This window comes from Apostichopus japonicus, chromosome 23, assembly GCF_037975245.1.
Source record: "Apostichopus japonicus isolate 1M-3 chromosome 23, ASM3797524v1, whole genome shotgun sequence".
Taxonomy (NCBI): Eukaryota; Metazoa; Echinodermata; class Holothuroidea; order Aspidochirotida; family Stichopodidae; genus Apostichopus; species Apostichopus japonicus.
Window position 1 is genome coordinate 8263544 of NC_092583.1, and position 17750 is coordinate 8281293.

The 17750-nt window shown below is 35.6% G+C and overlaps 1 protein-coding gene across 4 annotated transcripts in view; it reads right to left on the reverse strand.

The window, feature by feature from the left end:
• Positions 1-761: 761 nt before the first annotated feature.
• LOC139964535 (uncharacterized) overlaps positions 762-17750 on the reverse strand; it is a 33213-nt gene continuing 16224 nt past the window's right edge. For 2 of the 4 annotated variants that reach the window (XM_071966171.1, XM_071966170.1), the window contains 18 exons: positions 14646-14717; positions 14246-14317; positions 13444-13515; positions 13114-13185; positions 12258-12329; positions 11764-11835; positions 11018-11089; positions 10119-10190; positions 9565-9636; positions 8548-8697; positions 7972-8040; positions 7495-7563; positions 7257-7328; positions 6717-6773; positions 5868-6049; positions 3501-5104; positions 3183-3309; positions 763-1416 (listed from right to left, as the gene is read on the reverse strand). In XM_071966171.1, coding sequence (XP_071822272.1) covers positions 1313-1416; positions 3183-3309; positions 3501-5104; positions 5868-6049; positions 6717-6773; positions 7257-7328; positions 7495-7563; positions 7972-8040; positions 8548-8697; positions 9565-9636; positions 10119-10190; positions 11018-11089; positions 11764-11835; positions 12258-12329; positions 13114-13185; positions 13444-13515; positions 14246-14317; positions 14646-14717 — 3082 coding nt within the window. In that variant the 3' untranslated portion in view covers positions 763-1312. Of the gene's footprint in view, positions 1417-3182; positions 3310-3500; positions 5105-5867; positions 6050-6716; positions 6774-7256; positions 7329-7494; positions 7564-7971; positions 8041-8547; positions 8698-9564; positions 9637-10118; positions 10191-11017; positions 11090-11763; positions 11836-12257; positions 12330-13113; positions 13186-13443; positions 13516-14245; positions 14318-14645; positions 14718-17750 lie in introns of all 4 variants that reach the window. The other 2 variants (XM_071966173.1, XM_071966172.1) reach the window with 2 other exon arrangements.

The following is a 17750-nucleotide window of genomic DNA, read 5'->3' on the forward strand; positions in this document are numbered from 1 at the left end:
TTCTTCACTTGAACCATTGCATACGAAAACTAAAATTCTGCCTAAAGTAGAAGTTTGCGACACAATTATTGGCAAAGTTTTGACGAAGTGACCAATAGCTTAATTTTTAAGAGATGCTACATTGACATCACAATTTTCTAGAAACTTTGATATGGTCAATGGGTTTAACCATAACAATGGATTTACATATTAGCATGAGCATTTCAATAGCTATAAACAATACCAATTATATCGTATTCACAATAGTAACAGGAACTTGAGCAATGATTGCTGCTATAGGAACTTTGCCTTCAAAAAATCTAATTTCGGTTTAATCAAGCTATATTTCACTTGGTTTCATATTATTTTACATTTGAAAACTGGTTCAACATCATAGAATATTACATTGGTCATATACATCGTTGTGTGTGCGTATAATGATAGCCTTTTGACGAAAACCCCTCTATTTGGCAGGTCATGGCATTACCGTTACAATGGTACGTATGAAAGGTTTATCGTCAAGGGAGTTGGGATGCTTCTACTGGTGTATTCTTTACCATACCAATTGTTCGTATAGTCCAGTTGGTTAAATGATGAGTATCTGGTGTTTCTAGGGTCATTTCTCAAGCTTAAAAGCTGTTTACTTATGCCGTTTGCTTTGAAGTGTTTGCTAACGGTAGCGAACATTATAGAACACATCCAAATTATTTGTTTTCCTGCAGTCATCCCCATAATGTAAGCTCCCCTCCATCCCCCCCCCCCACACCCCTTTACACGAAGTTATTGTAATGCTAAAGTGACTCAGTCGTTCTTGCCATTGGACAACTATTAAATCCTCTTTCCTGCAGTGTTATATGCACTCACTCAGAACTATCTTCATTGAACTCATATCGTCGCTCTCTAAACTCAAATGCCTCGTGCCTCAATCATGCATCTGTACAAGTTAACGCTGCAAACCTTCTTATAACTTTCAGAATATGTACTATGATAAAGTTCAAGAAGATGATACCAAAGTAAAATACCAAATACAACCAATTGTTTGTACATCAAAATTATTTTACCATGAGGATTCTTTTAAATCCATTAATATGATAAGTTAAGCCATTAACAACTCGATAGTCTACACACTTGGAGTGGAATTTGTAAGTATAGGTACGGTAATTATTTACAAGATTTTAAAAACTTACTGTGTGTTTGAATGAGAAGTGCTCAATGAAAATGACTGACAAACAAGTTAAATAATTTGTTAAATCCTTCAATGTCTTTTCCTTTTTACAAGTTTCAGTTAAAACTCCACTCTCTGGCCTCTGCAAATAATAAAGGCTGGTTCCAGTCACTCGTGATCTTCACTGCTTCTGTGGACCATTTGAGTGATACAGTTCCTGGTTGAGCCTACGATCCCCTTTAGATGAATCACTATTGTCACCAGAAACTCTCCTAGAAAATGAGGGGCAAAAACATAGTTGTAAATTATATTGTCAAATTGGCATTATCCGTACAAGTTGGAATCGGAAGCTGAACTGCTAGGGGAAAAAAGATCGGGTACCCCAGTTTCCTGTTATATTACAAAGCTGACTTGATTCAAAATATGCAGTTCGTCAGCATGGTACTCTTCTTATCTGTCTCCGTCAATGACCATTATGAACAACAAAAATGCCTTAACACAAAATCCCCAAATCCTCTAGCACTTGCAGTATAACGGTTGAAACCATTCTTAAGCCCATGCAGGGGCGTAGCGAAGGTTTTTTTGTTGTTGGGGGGTGTGGAGAATTTGATTTGCCGACGGATCTGGAAGTGGTGACTGAAATGGGGGAGGGGTCTAAGGGTAGGGGGTCTACCCCTCCCCTTTGGAAATTTTTTAGTTTTGAAACGTCCTTAGATGCAATCTGGTGCATATTTTTAAGTCAAATTTGGCACGGAAGAAGCTCCCGTTCTCCTTTTCTCTATTCAGCTTTCCTTCTTTCTTCCCCTTCCGCTCTCTTCACCTTTTCTCCTTTTGCCGACAGACCCAAAATTTGCCGACAGCGACCAAATTATTGGGGGGGGGGGTGTGACACCCCCCACACCCCCGCTCGCTACGCCCCTGAGCCCATGCATTAACGATCTTCGAGAATAATAACCAACTCATCCAAAAATATTCATTCATTGCCACTCTCTGAGAACAGAAGTTCTTCCGAACATTTAGTCAAGTTCCATGCAGTACTTTAATGCAACACTAGTAAATAGTTAAAGATGACACAAGTGAAACCAAAATCTTAAAGCTGATATGAAAGACATGATTGTGGAGAACAGCTCCCCTAAAACAACTAAAAAATATTTTGTTCCGTTTGGGAGATCTGTGGTGTTATAATTTTTAATTTTGTCATTGTTGTTCTATTCATATTTTTCAAGATTAATTCTATAGTAGTGTTGAAATTGAAACCCCTGCATGCCCTCATTAGGTTATGTTAAAAGCTCCAATATTTTAGAATCAACATTTGCAAACCCATATCTATGGAAGAAATAAACTTGTAATAAATAAAGTCAGATTCGGACTTGCTGAAGTATGTGGGAGAAACATTAAATCTCTCATGAGTGGAATTTATCTCTTAAATGGAATAAGATTTTTCTTAGATTTTTGGAGATTTTGATCATAAGATTTATTTCTACAAAGACAAATAACAATGGCATGGTTTGTGATTCTTTCAATCCCTTAGCCACATTCAAAATTTCAGGGTGGTGAGTTTGACCGTAATTAATCGTGATATTAGGGAACATCCTTCAGAGAGCAATTGAAGCCAGCCGGGCCCTAGTACGTGTTTGTTTTTCAAAACTTCATTGTCTCCATTCCATGTCTCATTAATTAAATGTCTAGTCTGAGTTGACCGGATTGCCGGGATGTCCGCCGGCAAAGTTTAGTTGTGTGTTTCGTACCTGCTCTTTTCTCGTTATGACACGGCAAACTGTCCGTCTAATACGGACGATATCTTAAAAGCTTGCCATCCCAGAGTTGATATATACATCATTCAACAGGTTGTGTAATCAACAGAACAACGAATGATAGTATTTGACATTTACGCACGTGGTTGTCGACTTGTTATACATTGATACGTTGACTTATTTTTAATGAGTTTGAAATGTAACAAGATTGGGTTTATCCATCGTTAACCCGTGCAAAATTGCTTGTTCATGAAAGCAATATTAAACAAACTGTTTTATTTTACCTCCAATGATCACAAGGACAATGATGTTTAACAACACAAGAAGGACTGAGAGTGGAACTTCCTCTTCATTGGGGAATTCATTGGCAGCAACGATAACGTTGATGAAAATTACCGTCAGAGAAAACATCTGAAATCACAATATATAAATATATCAGATACGTTTGTACAATATGTTGTTCGGTTACATTGTTATATACAAACTTGGCACAGAAAACTTCAGTTTTGAGTTAAACTTACTTTTATACAATTACGGCCAACTTACTTTTATACAGTTTTGAGTAAGGAAGGAATGGATACAACTACACTCGTATGACTCACCTGAAGACCCTGCTCATATGAGCTCTTCATTGGCCTGTATCGTGCATGAAGGAGAAGGAAGAGGACGGAGATACAGGTTGTGATAATAACAGTCAGTCTGTCTTCCCAACCAAACAGGGTGATGAGAAGTGTTTGCGTGACCTTCCGAGTTAATTCCACGATTTCCCAGAACCAGAATTCTTTCTTGTAGTTTTCACAGAGGAAGTTTAACCATGTTGGAGGAGATGGGTATTTTGGGGAGTCGTTTGCTATTAAGGAATCATGTGATTCGTCTGTGTTTTCATGAGATAAATCTTCTGTCAATGAATCTGCCTTCCTAGGGAGCCAGTACAAATTCTTACAGAGGAGATAGAGAAGAGCGGCTGGAAATGCAATCACGTAAATCACCGTGAGGATAAAGGCGAATATGTGGTACACTTGCAGACTTGTGCAATCGACGTCCAAATCAGATCGAAGACGGGTGATGTTGTACGTTTGGTCTTGGTTGAGGTAAAATGGCTTACAGGCCATCGGATAAAGGCTGAAGATAACGGAGCATACTGGTGGGTAAATGACAAACAACAGGACAACAACACATGCAAAGAGACGTGTTTCCAGGTTTTGGAAATGGGATCGAAGAGACATGCGGATGACAGGAGAAAACCTTATGATTACGTAAAGTTTCTTTGATTGATAAAACAAGAAGGGGATAAGAACTATCACTACAGGTGAAATCGCCCCGATTATGAATTGTATCTTAGGGTTGAGGTCAAGTTTCTCATCAAAGCATCTTGGCCTTACAAACAGACGTAGTATATTTATTTCAAAGGCTGAAATAAACTTTCCCATGATAACCAACGGTCCAGTCCATTTGATGTCGTGCAAGGATGTAAATATTTCGCCAATAACTTGATAAAACCCAAGCAAGATCTTTATTCTTGCAATGATAACATCAACAAATGATCGTGCATGTCGTCCTTTTTCAGCTTTTCGCTTTGTTTGCCAAGTTAACAAGAAACAAGCCAATGCGCAGACAAAAAAGAACACACAGCTCTCTGCGATAAGAATGGCTAATCTAGGACACGGTACACATGAGGTGAGCACAGAATAGTACCCAGCTTCACAATTAGTACAAAGCCATCCTTTATACCCCTTAGCGCAATTGCCTTCTATGCTATTATGATTATTGGCGCAGCTTTTTTTGCGTGGACAGATGAATATTCGTGGGATTTCCTCTGTATAATTGGCAGGTAAAGTTAAAGGGTCGTCGATCGTCTGTAGATTCGCCACAAATTGTTTGTAGTTACTGAGATTTGCACCTGGGATGGTCCAATTCCACATGAACCCCGGAAGAAGAGCCTGGAAGTCCTGGCTGCAATTCAGACCTCTTTCGAGACAGAGATAGCAAGGTCCATAGCGATCGGTACGTGCGTAATCATCTTTACAAGAACAGGCACGAAAACCAGCATGTATATCTTGTCTGGTTCCTTCAGGACAAACTTCACAATCTTTTGCCGAAGTACCTTGTCCTTCTTTGACGTAAGTTCCCTCATTACATAGCTTGCATGGTATTTGCCCGTTGTGTGACGTCATTGTCTGTGCAATTTGATCCTCGTAGAAGCCTCCTTTAAACAAAAATCTCATACATTAAGATAAAAAGATTAAAAATAGGTTGAATAACGCATATTTTACCCTAGATTGTTAATTCACGTCCAGGTTCTTCTAAAAATCACAAACGTTGAGATATGTTCAATTGGAAAGTCAATGGCAGAGTGACGAGAAATGCTTTGAGGATGGCAGTAAACTGACTGTTGAAAATTAATGACCATTATTTGGTCTTCTTGGAAATAGTTTTGCCCTGTTGGCTATTGGTGGCCTAATACTAGTGTAGACCGGAAATTCTATCCCTTGGACATCGCATTGTCTAATTTAACTTCGCATACGTCTGGAAGAGCTGGGAGGTTTAGAGCATTTTAGCATTTTGAAGGTTATAAATATCGAGCAATATTAATAAGTGTTTAGTAGTAACAGCGAAATTTGTATCATGTACAGTACAGCGATTGATATATTCAGACGGTTTAATTTGTCGAGGTTTTATTAAATCAATTGAACTATATATGACAACGGAACAGTTACACTATCCGAAAAGGCAATGTTTCTTGTTGGGTGAATCAAGTACAAGGTTATAAATTCATGACTATTCGTTTTCGACAACAAAGTTCCATTAAATGTAGATTCCCATTTATAAATGATCAATTTAAGTAACTTATTTAATTCATTCTTAATACAATAGAATATTGATGTCTTCACGTTTCTAGAGTGTTACCTTCACCCATGTTTTGCATATCATAAATGAGCCTGTCCTACATTATGTTACAAATACTTTACCTATTGGACATGAGTGGCACCCACCAGTGATTGTATCACCATAAGTGCCTATTCCACACGGAGAGCAGTCAAAGTCATAATCATATAAAGTACAGTTGAAGCCGTCTTTACCAAGTGCTACTCCAATATCGAGGCTGCCTCCTGCTGAGATTGATGGCGCAGTCGAGGCGCTCGCACATTTTCTAGTGAAATGAACAGCATTTGCAATCATTAAGAGCAATACATAAACAACGATCAAATTTGTCCATTAGAAATGCAGTCAACTTAGAAAAATGAGCAAAGTGATGATTTAACGTTGGGTAAGAAAAGTAATCAATTTCTAATTTACTGCCTCACATGAACTCATTTTTTTTAATCAATATTTAGTACCTTACAACTATATGTCGTATATGCATGTCCCACCCATCCCCAACCCTCCCAAAGTGAGAAGCACGAAATAGAATAGATGAGATGGCTCAAAATCTAGGAGCTGTATTTCCATGTGTATACAGAAATGGCATATTTATTTATTATTGATATCTCTACTTACACGAAACTTAGTGAAATCTGGCCCAAAATATTATATTTGGAAGGATACAATGTTGATCTCCCAATTGAGAATGTAATTCGTTCACTCAAAAATATTTGAGACAGGGGAGCTAGGCAGGGTTGATATCGTCCACTGTAATGTATTTTACGTATATATTGTAAGGAATGATAAAAAAGGTGAATAAATTCAATGGGAATGGTTCTCATATCTAGATATATATATTTTTCTCATCTCCAAGTTTAACGTTAAGCGCCTTTCCTATGTAACAGTTCTATTTTCTTTTATTGTGTTAGAAAGTATATATAATTATAAGTACTTACATTTTGTCGTGTTTTGAGTTCTTCGGTAAAACAAGCAAGAAGTCACAACTGAGATACCTGGAAATTAAATATTTTCATAATGTAAACAAATTGTACTGTGGAAAAGAAAACTTCGAATATTTATTTATTTATCTGGGCCCATGTTAATTCCCCTTACTCGACGTGAGTGGAACAATATTATGTTCTCGTCGTACACATTGAGCTTGATAATTCTATAGTGATACCCTTCCTATCTATTATCTCAATGTGATTTTACAGTGGCCTTTGTACTCACGATTCAAACAACGATGATTAAGGATAGTACAATGATTGACAACTTGACTCTGACTGTGCGCATCACAATATTATTGATAATATCGATTATGAAGGAAAATGATCGATAATGGTCGATAGGCAATAAGTTCATTAAATGTTCACAAGAGAATGTGGAAACAAAACAAAGCAAATTTTGAGCATTCACAGGTAAAAATGCTGATCGACAATTTTACATCCATAGTTATTAGAAGAAACATCGTTGTGGTTGTCATAATGTAAACTTACACTGTCGTCTTATAGGGTATCCCCATGAGAGACCGATCTTCAATTTGACTTATTTTGTTGAGGTAAATATGCCTGGGATTGAAGAAAATAATTGCAAAAGAGGTTGAAAATCTTGTTACCAAAAAGACATTTTAAGACAAAGAATCAATATCAGTGGATTGATTAACGGAACGGTCTTTGATTGAAAATCGAACTCGAAATGATTGTTAATAATGTCAATAGAGTAGAAATTACTTACAATTGCTTCAAGACTTTGCTTTCGAAGGGATTCCCAGTTATGTTCGTCAAGTCGTTTTGAAACATATATCTACACAGCAGCATGACAAAAAAGGAAATAATAATAGATAAGAATGTCTGCTAGATATGCTAGCAAGGCAACTCATTTTGGAAACAAGTCACTGGTATTACATCGTATTAATATTGAATGAATTAAAAACAAACAAACAAAACTTAATCCACATATGCTAATTTGTTTACAACTATATTGTGGTGTTTCACTTTTTAAAATGAACATCCGGAGTAGCAAACAAAATCAATCAGGGATTGTTGTTTGTTTGTTGTTGTTTTTATTAGCCTTAAGCTAACCTCTCAATAGCAAGTAAAAGTAAAAATTTTAATTAACTATCGTGCTAATGGTAAAGTGATGTAGTTAAGATTTGAATACATATATATCACATGTTGTAGAAATGATCAGTACAAAGATGTGAGTACTTACATGTACTGCAACTCGGCCAGAGAAAATGCATTGTCCTCAATGGTGTCGATATGATTGCTATACAAGCATCTGAAAAGAAATGTTACATGAAATCTATACTCGTTATTGTTTATAAAGAAAATTAGCCAAAAAGCAATGCACATCAACCAAGTTTATAGTAAATATATTTAGCGTATATAATACAAAATCAGCAATGACTTCTGGTAAATGTGTGTCTTCATTTTATGCCACATATTTAAAACATCACGTATTGTTACTAAAGTGTACTATTCGTGAACCTCTGTTCAACGTAACAATATTTACATGAACGGTGAACACTATAGAAAGACTGGTAAAATGAACGCCAAAAAATGTGTAACTAATTCCGTTAACTTATAACTTTGGGATTTTGAAAGGATTATTATATCGTAGGAAAATATTGGAATATATCATTATTGTTCTGGAATTAACAAAAGGAGCACATATTCTTACAGACATCCATTTCATAAGATGCAAACACAGTAGGCCTATACTGTTTATTAAAATAGTCGATGGTGCAAACTTTCTTCTTGGTAAAGGAAGCAATTGAGTACTTACAAGAATTGTAACTTATTTAGGCCAAAGAAAGCTTCTCGGTGGATAACCTTTAGATTGTTTTTCTGTAGGAAAAGTGTCGTAAGTGTGTATCCGACTGTTTGATTGAACAGACCCGGCACAAGTTCGGATATATTGTTGTCGGCAAGATCGCTGTAATTCAAGATATATATTTTAGTTTCAAGTGCACAGTGTCAAATGGTATTAAACTTTCAATGATCAAATTTCAGGTGAAATTATATTAAAGATTAATTCGTTAAGAAAATGAATTTAGGAAGACTCCTGTTGTGCACTTTTAACCTTCCAATTCGTTTGATACTGGAATCATCTGGATAAACCATTTTTGGAATTAAGTTCAAAAGGCAAAATATGTCGGAACATCCTTAAACCAGGGCAAGGGCGTAGGAACCGGGGGGCTGGGGGGCGCTAGCCCCCCAGTGAAAAATATGGGGGGCGGAAGTATCATTCCGCCCCCCCCCCCGCTCCGCAAGTCAGAAAACCCCTTTTTCATTTCCAAATGAGAAAAAAATCTCATTTGGAGCACCAAATTGCATTTAAGGCTAGGTGAAAATGCAAAATTCTTTACAAAATGGAGTGGGAGTTGAAGTGTGCTATATTGCACCAAATTGCATATGAGGCCACCTGGAAATGCAAAAAAGTTCCAAAGGGGAGGGGGACACCCCCTCCCCTTAGACCCCTCCCCCAGCCCGGCCATCAGTCTTCAGCCCCCCCCCACTCAAAAGTACCTTCCTACGCCACTGAACCAGGGAGTTACTTCTATATATTTTTCCGACAATTCTGAGACGGCTAATCAATAAAGGAAATACATCAAGAAGAAACAAATGTTCCTTTGTTTCTTAATATCATTAGATGACATTGAAATACTATTCTTTTGAAAGAATGGGATAAAATGAGTCATAGAAATAAGTGTTTCGCACTTCGAGTTAATATATAATGAACGATCCTGTTAGAACAATAGAAGTATAGCATGCCATAGGCCTAGCACTGTTTTTAACGTACAGGAAATCTAGGCTCGAGAGTCCTTCAAAACTGCCAACGTGGAGAAAACGTATCTTGTTGTTATTAAGAAACCTGCGTGCGAGATTAAAAAGAGTAATTGGAGAATAATAAAACTTCGGTGATTTAACTAAACAATGAGTCTTAAATTATACTACAATGAGTAAGACTATAGTACATGAGCAAAGTGTGTCGATAGCAACGGAAGGTGCCATCAGTCATCAACGATCTTAGGTCAACGAGGTCAAATTCGACAATGAATAAAATCCTACGAGTTTAAATCAGGTCTAGAGTTCTTTTGATCTAACTTATTATCATCGATACATCGTATACAGTAGAGCAATGTAATAGTATTCTTTTATTGGATTACTATGTAATTTTTGCTTTAACTACATTTAAAAAGCGAAAACTGCTATATAAGGAGAATAAAATTGGACTTATAGAATCGAGACAAGCAATAGCTTACTACCTTTATAATGCTTTATTTTTAAATGTGAATCAAAACTTTCTGTTATAATATAAAACTATGTTACATTATGGATAAATTGTTTACTTACAACTTTTTAAGATGATTCAAACCTCTAAAGAGTTGCGCTGGAATGCTTTGTAGTTCATTAATATTAAGTTTACTGAAAATATTGAATAAGACAGATATATATCACAGAGAAGCAAGCAGTTAGGATTTCAAAACAGCTTCTAACAGCTTTAAAATTCGCCGTGTTTCATGAAAATGTATTTTACGGTGCAGCATAGTAACTTTTTCTTGTTGTAAATTCTCAATCTATTTGTTGAGGGGGGGGCGGGGTTTTATGTAAAACAAATACGAAAGATGGCTTGCCTCATAATAAAGTCAACAAACCAATGCATTGCCTTCTTTGTTTAGTGTGTTTGAGTAATTGAGTTGAAACTTCTTTCACCGAAGAGACGATGCCATTGAATGTTGTAGTTGCTTTTCACTATAGTGTTCATTGTATATAAACATGTTGTTAATAAGTTAGAACTTTTTCGAGATGGTTTCCTGCCCCAAGTAACTGGGAGATGTGAATATTTATATGAGGCTTTCTAGTATCCCACAATTGTACCCCTTAACACATCTCCTTACGCAACACCAGCCCATGGCATTCTGAGACTATCATTTGTCTAACCTTGTGCTGATAATGACGGGTTCCGAGAAAGGGGCGTAAGGGTAACAAGTACAAACGTAGAGCAGAATACGCACAGACTCAGAGCAAACTCTTGAGTTTGCCCCTAAAATTACGATTCACATACCCCAGTACCGCTCCAAGTATAGAACAGAAATTTGTACTAAAGAATATACGGTGCAATTCGGTGATTTGAAAGATAGATGCTTGCGATATAGTTCACATGTTTAACAACACCAATATCTTACACCGCGACAAAAGTATTAAGGTCGCATCTAATGGTAATGAAATTATTTAAAAAAGATAACACATACAGTTTGGTAAGGTTTGATAGTCCATAGAAACAGTCATTCGGAAGTGACGTAATCGAATTGTTATCAAGATACCTACATGCGGGATGAAATAAGGACGAGGTTATATATACGATACTGCAGCATATGGTATGCAAAGTAATCGAATAGGGATCTTTGTATGTGTTTGTTTTTGAAACTAATTGATCACTCACTTTTCGTAAGGAAAATGTGTTTCTTTCTACTTCTTAATTCTATTCTCAATCATATAGCATGTAGTAAAGTATATTTGTATGCAGCATATTAAATATTTGAAGTGACAAACAACATGTGGAAAGAACGACATTTATGAAAACGAGAAAATAACATTTGAAGGGTCGTCTCTTTAGACTAAATAATCATTTTGATATACCGTTGTTTCTCGAATAGCACTACATTGTCTTTATATATAAATTATTCATCATGAAAGAAGAAGAAGAAGAATCAGTAGGAGAATGAGAATGAGAAGGAGAAGGAGAAGTAAGAAGGAGAAGGAGAAGGAGAAGGAGAAGGAGAAGGAGAAGGAGACCTTAATAATGTCCGTCTTGCGGATTTTCTTTGGAAATACTTTTAATTTACCTATACAAAAGTAACGTACTGTTGACTTCAAATATGACGTTATAAAAAATAGTATTAATCATCCGTTAAGCCTTCTGAAAATGTAATGCTTTTAAAAGATGTAGATTCATTTTAGACTGTTATAGACTGTCATACTAGCACTAAATACTTACAAAACTTCGAGGGTAGAAATATCTGCAAACAGCTTCGTTGGTAAAGTTTGTAGTTTGTTACCACTTAATTCACTGAAAGTAATTGAAGTATGCATTGCTTATATGTAAATTGCATTGCGTCTTATTGAAAGAAAACAAGTATACTATTTCAATTTCTAGTAGTATAGAGAATGAACTTACTAAATTGCGACAAAACAGCGATATTTCTCGATGATGACGAGTGAAATAGTTTCAATCTTACCTCATCCTATAGCTATATTCGGTTTTTTAGGCCTTTGTGGAGAGTGTAATACATAAAATATTTCGTACGTAAAATTGTTGTACAATGAGAACGGATAGAACTTTAACAAAAGCCGCTCGTGCTGAAATTCCCAAACTCAAGATCAGTTATTCTTCTTTCGTTTGTGTACAGTAAAATTGACCTAAGTTAAGATCTCAGGAAAATGATATTTGGAATGTGGAATGTTAAACAGAGCTATAGTTACAGTACTCACAGCCTTTGAAGTGAACGCAACCCGTCAAAAACTCCGCTTGGTAAGGTTCTGATTTCATTCAAGTTCAAAAGACTATAAATAATTGAAGTAAGGTACATTGAACAGAACCCTCAGTGTTCTTGCTTAGGATTCAAGAGAAGCCCTGACTTTGTGGTCAATAAATTGACTTTTATATCCAAGAACGTACAAACGTATTAATGTTGTCTAATGCAAATATTTATTCACTTTTATTTTTCAGATTGCAATATAGAGTGAACATATTTATATTTATATATATATATATATATATATATATATATATATATATATATATATATATATATATATATATATATATATATATATATATATATATATATATATATATATATATATATATATATATATATATATATATATATGAATTGTAGAATATGAGTCTTTAACAAGCACAGTAAGAAATTATACGAAGCTGTATGTTCCAATATTTCGCCGGTTAAGGAATTATCAAGGAATGAGGTGCAAACTACCGACTCCGTGTATATAAGTAAAAACTTTAAAACCAATTCCCCTGAGCTGAAACGCACCAGCGAACAAACTGTATTCGGAGCGTACAGACGGACCGGCAAGAGGCGAAAAGTTTGCACCTCATTCCTTGATAAAGCCTTAACCGGCGAAATATTGGAACATACAGCTTCGTATAATTTCTTACTGTGCTTGTTAAAGACTCATATTCTACAATTCATCATATACACCAAGCATGTCAACATCCGCCCTTTCATATATTAATATATATATATATTTTATATATATATATATATATATATATATATATATATATATATATATATATGTATATATATATATATATACCTACAGGATTATCAATTTTGGCAGTCCTCCAAAATTCCCTTTGTCCAGCAACTTTATTTTGTTCGTTTGAAGACGTCTGCGGAAAGAGAAGTGAAGTGTGCACTATTAATACAATTAATATGAAAGACTTTATCGTGGCAAGAATTATTGAAACATGGGTTAAATCGGTGAAATAGGTATATTGTATGAACATATCCCAGCCCAGTCTGCTTCTTAAGAATCTCTCACGCCAATTCAAAGGTATCAAAAAGTTAACACTACATATGCTATTTAGAGCATATCACTGGAATATGCAGAGGGGTGGGTGTTACTTCAATCAATTGGTTAGACTTACAAGATCTCGAGAGATAGGAGGCCTTCAAAGCAGCTCTTATGCATCACTTTTAGTTCATTATAAGTTAGATCCCTGTGATAAAGAGAACATATACTCATATTCACATCCATGAATATTTAAACTAATTAAATGAAGTTGATATGTTCTTGTCTTTTATCACGTGTATATTATTGTTTCTTGTCACAGTCGTTTTAAAAGCTAAGGGTCATCCCTCCTCCCGCCCTCTTTCCCTCACCCTCCAGCCTTACAACCAAATTCAAAAGGTTTATAGCACAACATGTGGCTAGAAACGATCTTAAAGGTAATATCTGGTCTACATATACCTCAGAATGCACCGTTTGACGTCTCATTAATTTCTAGGGTAAATTCCCCCAGACCTCAACAAACATTTAAGTAGGCTTCAACGATCCCACGAAAGCAAACTTACCATAGGCTACTTTATAATGTATATCCTATCCGGAATGTGCCTCTTCAAAGTAACGTGTGCAAAATTTGTCATTCAATCTTTCTAAAAGTTATTTTAACCTTCATATACATAAACATATGTATATATATATATATATATATATATATATATATAGATATATATAGATATATATAGATATATATAGATATATATATATATATATATATATATATATATATATAATCACAAACATTTATTCTTTTCTTGCTTACTTAAGTTTATCTTTCAAATCCCAACTTCCTTTCTTCCACCAATAGTCAGCAAATGCAAGAAAATATGTGATTAAACTTAGAGTAGAATAACTGAGACGTTACTGACTGCAGTAACTTCACTTACAAATCTTGAAGCGACGAGAGATCTGCAAAAATGTTCGTTGGTAAAGATTGCAATCTGTTTTTACTTAAGTCTCTGAAAATGAGAATAGCAAATATTAATGTTAAATTCAACTTTGCACATTTATATATATATCTATCTATTTCTTTAAATATATATATATATATATATATATATATATATATATATATATATATATATATATATATATATATATATATGTATATATATATATGTATATGTATGTATATATATATATATATATATATATATATATGTATATGTATGTATGTATATATATATGTATATATGTATATATATATATATGTATATATATATATGTATATGTATATATATATATATATATATATATATATATATATATATTTACACATTTACTTACAACAACTGCAGTCTACTGAGGCCTCGAAAACTGTGGTCCTGTATTGTTTCTAAGTTGTTTTTTTGCAATAATCTGCAGAATGGAATCACAGGGGAAAAAAATTGAAGAAATTCGTCTAGTTACCAGAATGCAAAATGCGTTGAAGTTTTGATGACTTCATTGATATGTATATATATATATATATATATATATATATATATATATATATATATATATATATATATATATATATATAATATATATATATAAATATATATATATATATATATATATATATATATATATATATATATTTCAACTTGATGCAAAAGTTTCGTTTTCACTACTAATTTGAAGGTCAGGGTCTATAAAACAATTTTGGTTCGAGTGTCAAGCACTCAGATATTTTTTTTTAGGCCCATTATCCAAAATGGCCGCCATCGAAAATCGTGAATTACGATTTTTCCTGGAAAAAGCTCATAATTCAAACAACAAATTGGACCATAATACTCCATATACCTTTTAAGTGTGCCTATGGACCTATAATCAAATTAAATTGGCTCCATAGGGGGCGGGGAAGTCAAAATCCTTAAAAGAAACCCCTTCCCACCCCCCCCCCCCCATTCGGCTGTGTGTGGAGGAATTGGTAATTCACCTGCAGGCTTACAGCACACCGAACCCCATCCGAGATCAACTTTTATACTTAATAATTTAAAAACGATTTCTACGGCAGAATAAAAATTTACCGCGCCTTTCGATTGCGAATTTAGCTGACTGAAGTGCGCGTAAAGTCAGTGGCGCGAAAAGTCAGTGGGGACAATATCAAGCTGCCATTGATTTACACACTAATTACACATTAAAGACACAGAAAACCGGTGAACAATTAAGTAATTTATTATACTTAATTGTACTTAATTGTTTATTACTTAATTAAGTAATTTACGATTAAATTTAGTGTAGGCCTCGGATATTGTTTAGAATTAATAATATCAGAGGCCTTTAGCTGAATCAGTGAGAGTGGGTTTAGGTGAGTGTAGAATTGCTTTGAAAGTTTAAATTCACTTCCGGATTTAATGGCCTAATTAAGGGACAGGCCTTAGCTAATTCTTTAAGTGTGTAGACTGCATAGGGCGTTTCTCCAGCGGTAACAGAATGACGAGAACAGAGAATCGTCCAGAAAGTCCTGCAAGGACCCCGTGATATCCTGGGGGCCAAGGCCGTCGCTACAGGGAACTGTTTGATTCGGTGACCCTTTTTTCTTTTTGTGTTTTTTTTCTTCTTCCGAAAAATATGAAAAACCCCCAGTTAAATGCGGTGGACATTTTGTTTAGCTCTTCAGAAAATTAGTTTCCGAAAAAGTATTAAAATTTGACATGGTCACCTTTCTTTTTTTGCTCTTCGGAAAATTGTGCGTGTTTGATCACCCTTTACTTTATGACGCCGTAACTATTATAGCTTGTTCCTATTGGCAGTGTCGTAGCAAGAAGCATAAGGACTCTGGTGAGGCCAGTGTCACCGGTCCCCTTATGAAAGTGTCAAACTTTTGTCCGAATTTTTTTTGCATTTTCCATCAAATTAAATCTAATTTATATTCTGGAATTCTGGAGACCTTTTATTTTCTCTTTGCCTTGGGTAATGTTTTTTTTTAAATAGTGGGGTCGTATCTTGCGTTTCTTCAAATATTCTATTATTAATACCAACCGCCTGGCTCCCTGTCACCCAACATGTCCCCTGTCACGCAAAAGACCCATTTGGGACCCGATCCTAGTAACACCACTGCCTATAGGTGTGTGGTCAAGGGCCCCTGATGAGGTACTGAGGCAAAGATCATGTGGGGTCCACGAGAAAAATAGTATATAATGTTGATGTTTTCGAATTTATTACTGGGAGATTGGGGGTAGGGGCTATGGTGTCCTAGTCCCTCTCTAAATACGTCACAGGGTAAATATAAAGGGTTTAAGCTAATTATGTGTAAAGAATAAACTGGAGTTGAAATATTGATGTGTTGAGTATGCTGAAAATCAAAACTGGCTGCAATTTCGCACATCATCGCTTTGTTTTTTTCGCATTGAATCTTCACCATGCGTTGTCATCAGAAGGGTCTCTCAACTCTTGCACCAAATCAGATGTGTTGGTATACATCATGGAAACCAGTGCAAGTATAACCATTTCTGTCGACGAAGAGCTGATTGCGCCAGATCTTTACGACTTCATTGTTATTGATGGTGGAGTACTGATATGTATGTATGTATGTATGTATATTAGATCCTCCTGCAAGCAGGAACTCGCGAAGAAGCCTAATTGGCTTATCAAAGCTACAAGCTCACCGAAGTCAGTCTCTTACATTCATATTTAACGTCCATGATTATGAATTGTTAATTGACAACAACTCTGTAACTGGACGACATACATTAATCTGGGAGTGACTCGAACCGGGGACCTTATGATTGAAAGGCACCTGTGTTAACCACTGAGCTAACACTCCACTGATACACTCCCTTCCTGGTACAACGTTCCAAGGCAAGACCTTTGATACATATTTCGACAAGAATTCTGCCCAAGAGTTCGCCACGACTTCAAACGATCGACAAGAGTAGACATTGTCTTGGACCAGTATCGGGCACTGACATCAAAGGAGGCACAAGGGAAAAACGAGGAACAGGAACCCGACAACGCGTATATGGTACCGCCAAAATCCACGGATATTGGCAGAAGTTTCTGGCGAACGCTGATAACAAGAAGGAATTGTTCTCATTCCTGTCAAAGAAGATAACAGAAGGACAGTTCCCAGATGACAAGAATGTCTACGTTACTGCAGATGATCAAGTTCACCATGCTGGAAACAATGCAACCACGAGGAAGCTGATACTCGTGTCCTTGTACATCTTCTCCACGCCCTCTAGACATCTTCACTTGGGACGGTTCATACTGAAGGCACAGATGTTGTCGTAATTCTTCTGAGTAATTTCCATCACACCATAGCTATGAATCCGGCAGCAGAAATCAGGATCTCCTAAAAGCGGGAAAGACAACACGACTGATCTCCCTGAATACAATTGCTACAAGCCTGGGCACGAAAACTTGCAAAGCAATGGCCCTCTTTCATGCATTCACTGGATCAGACAG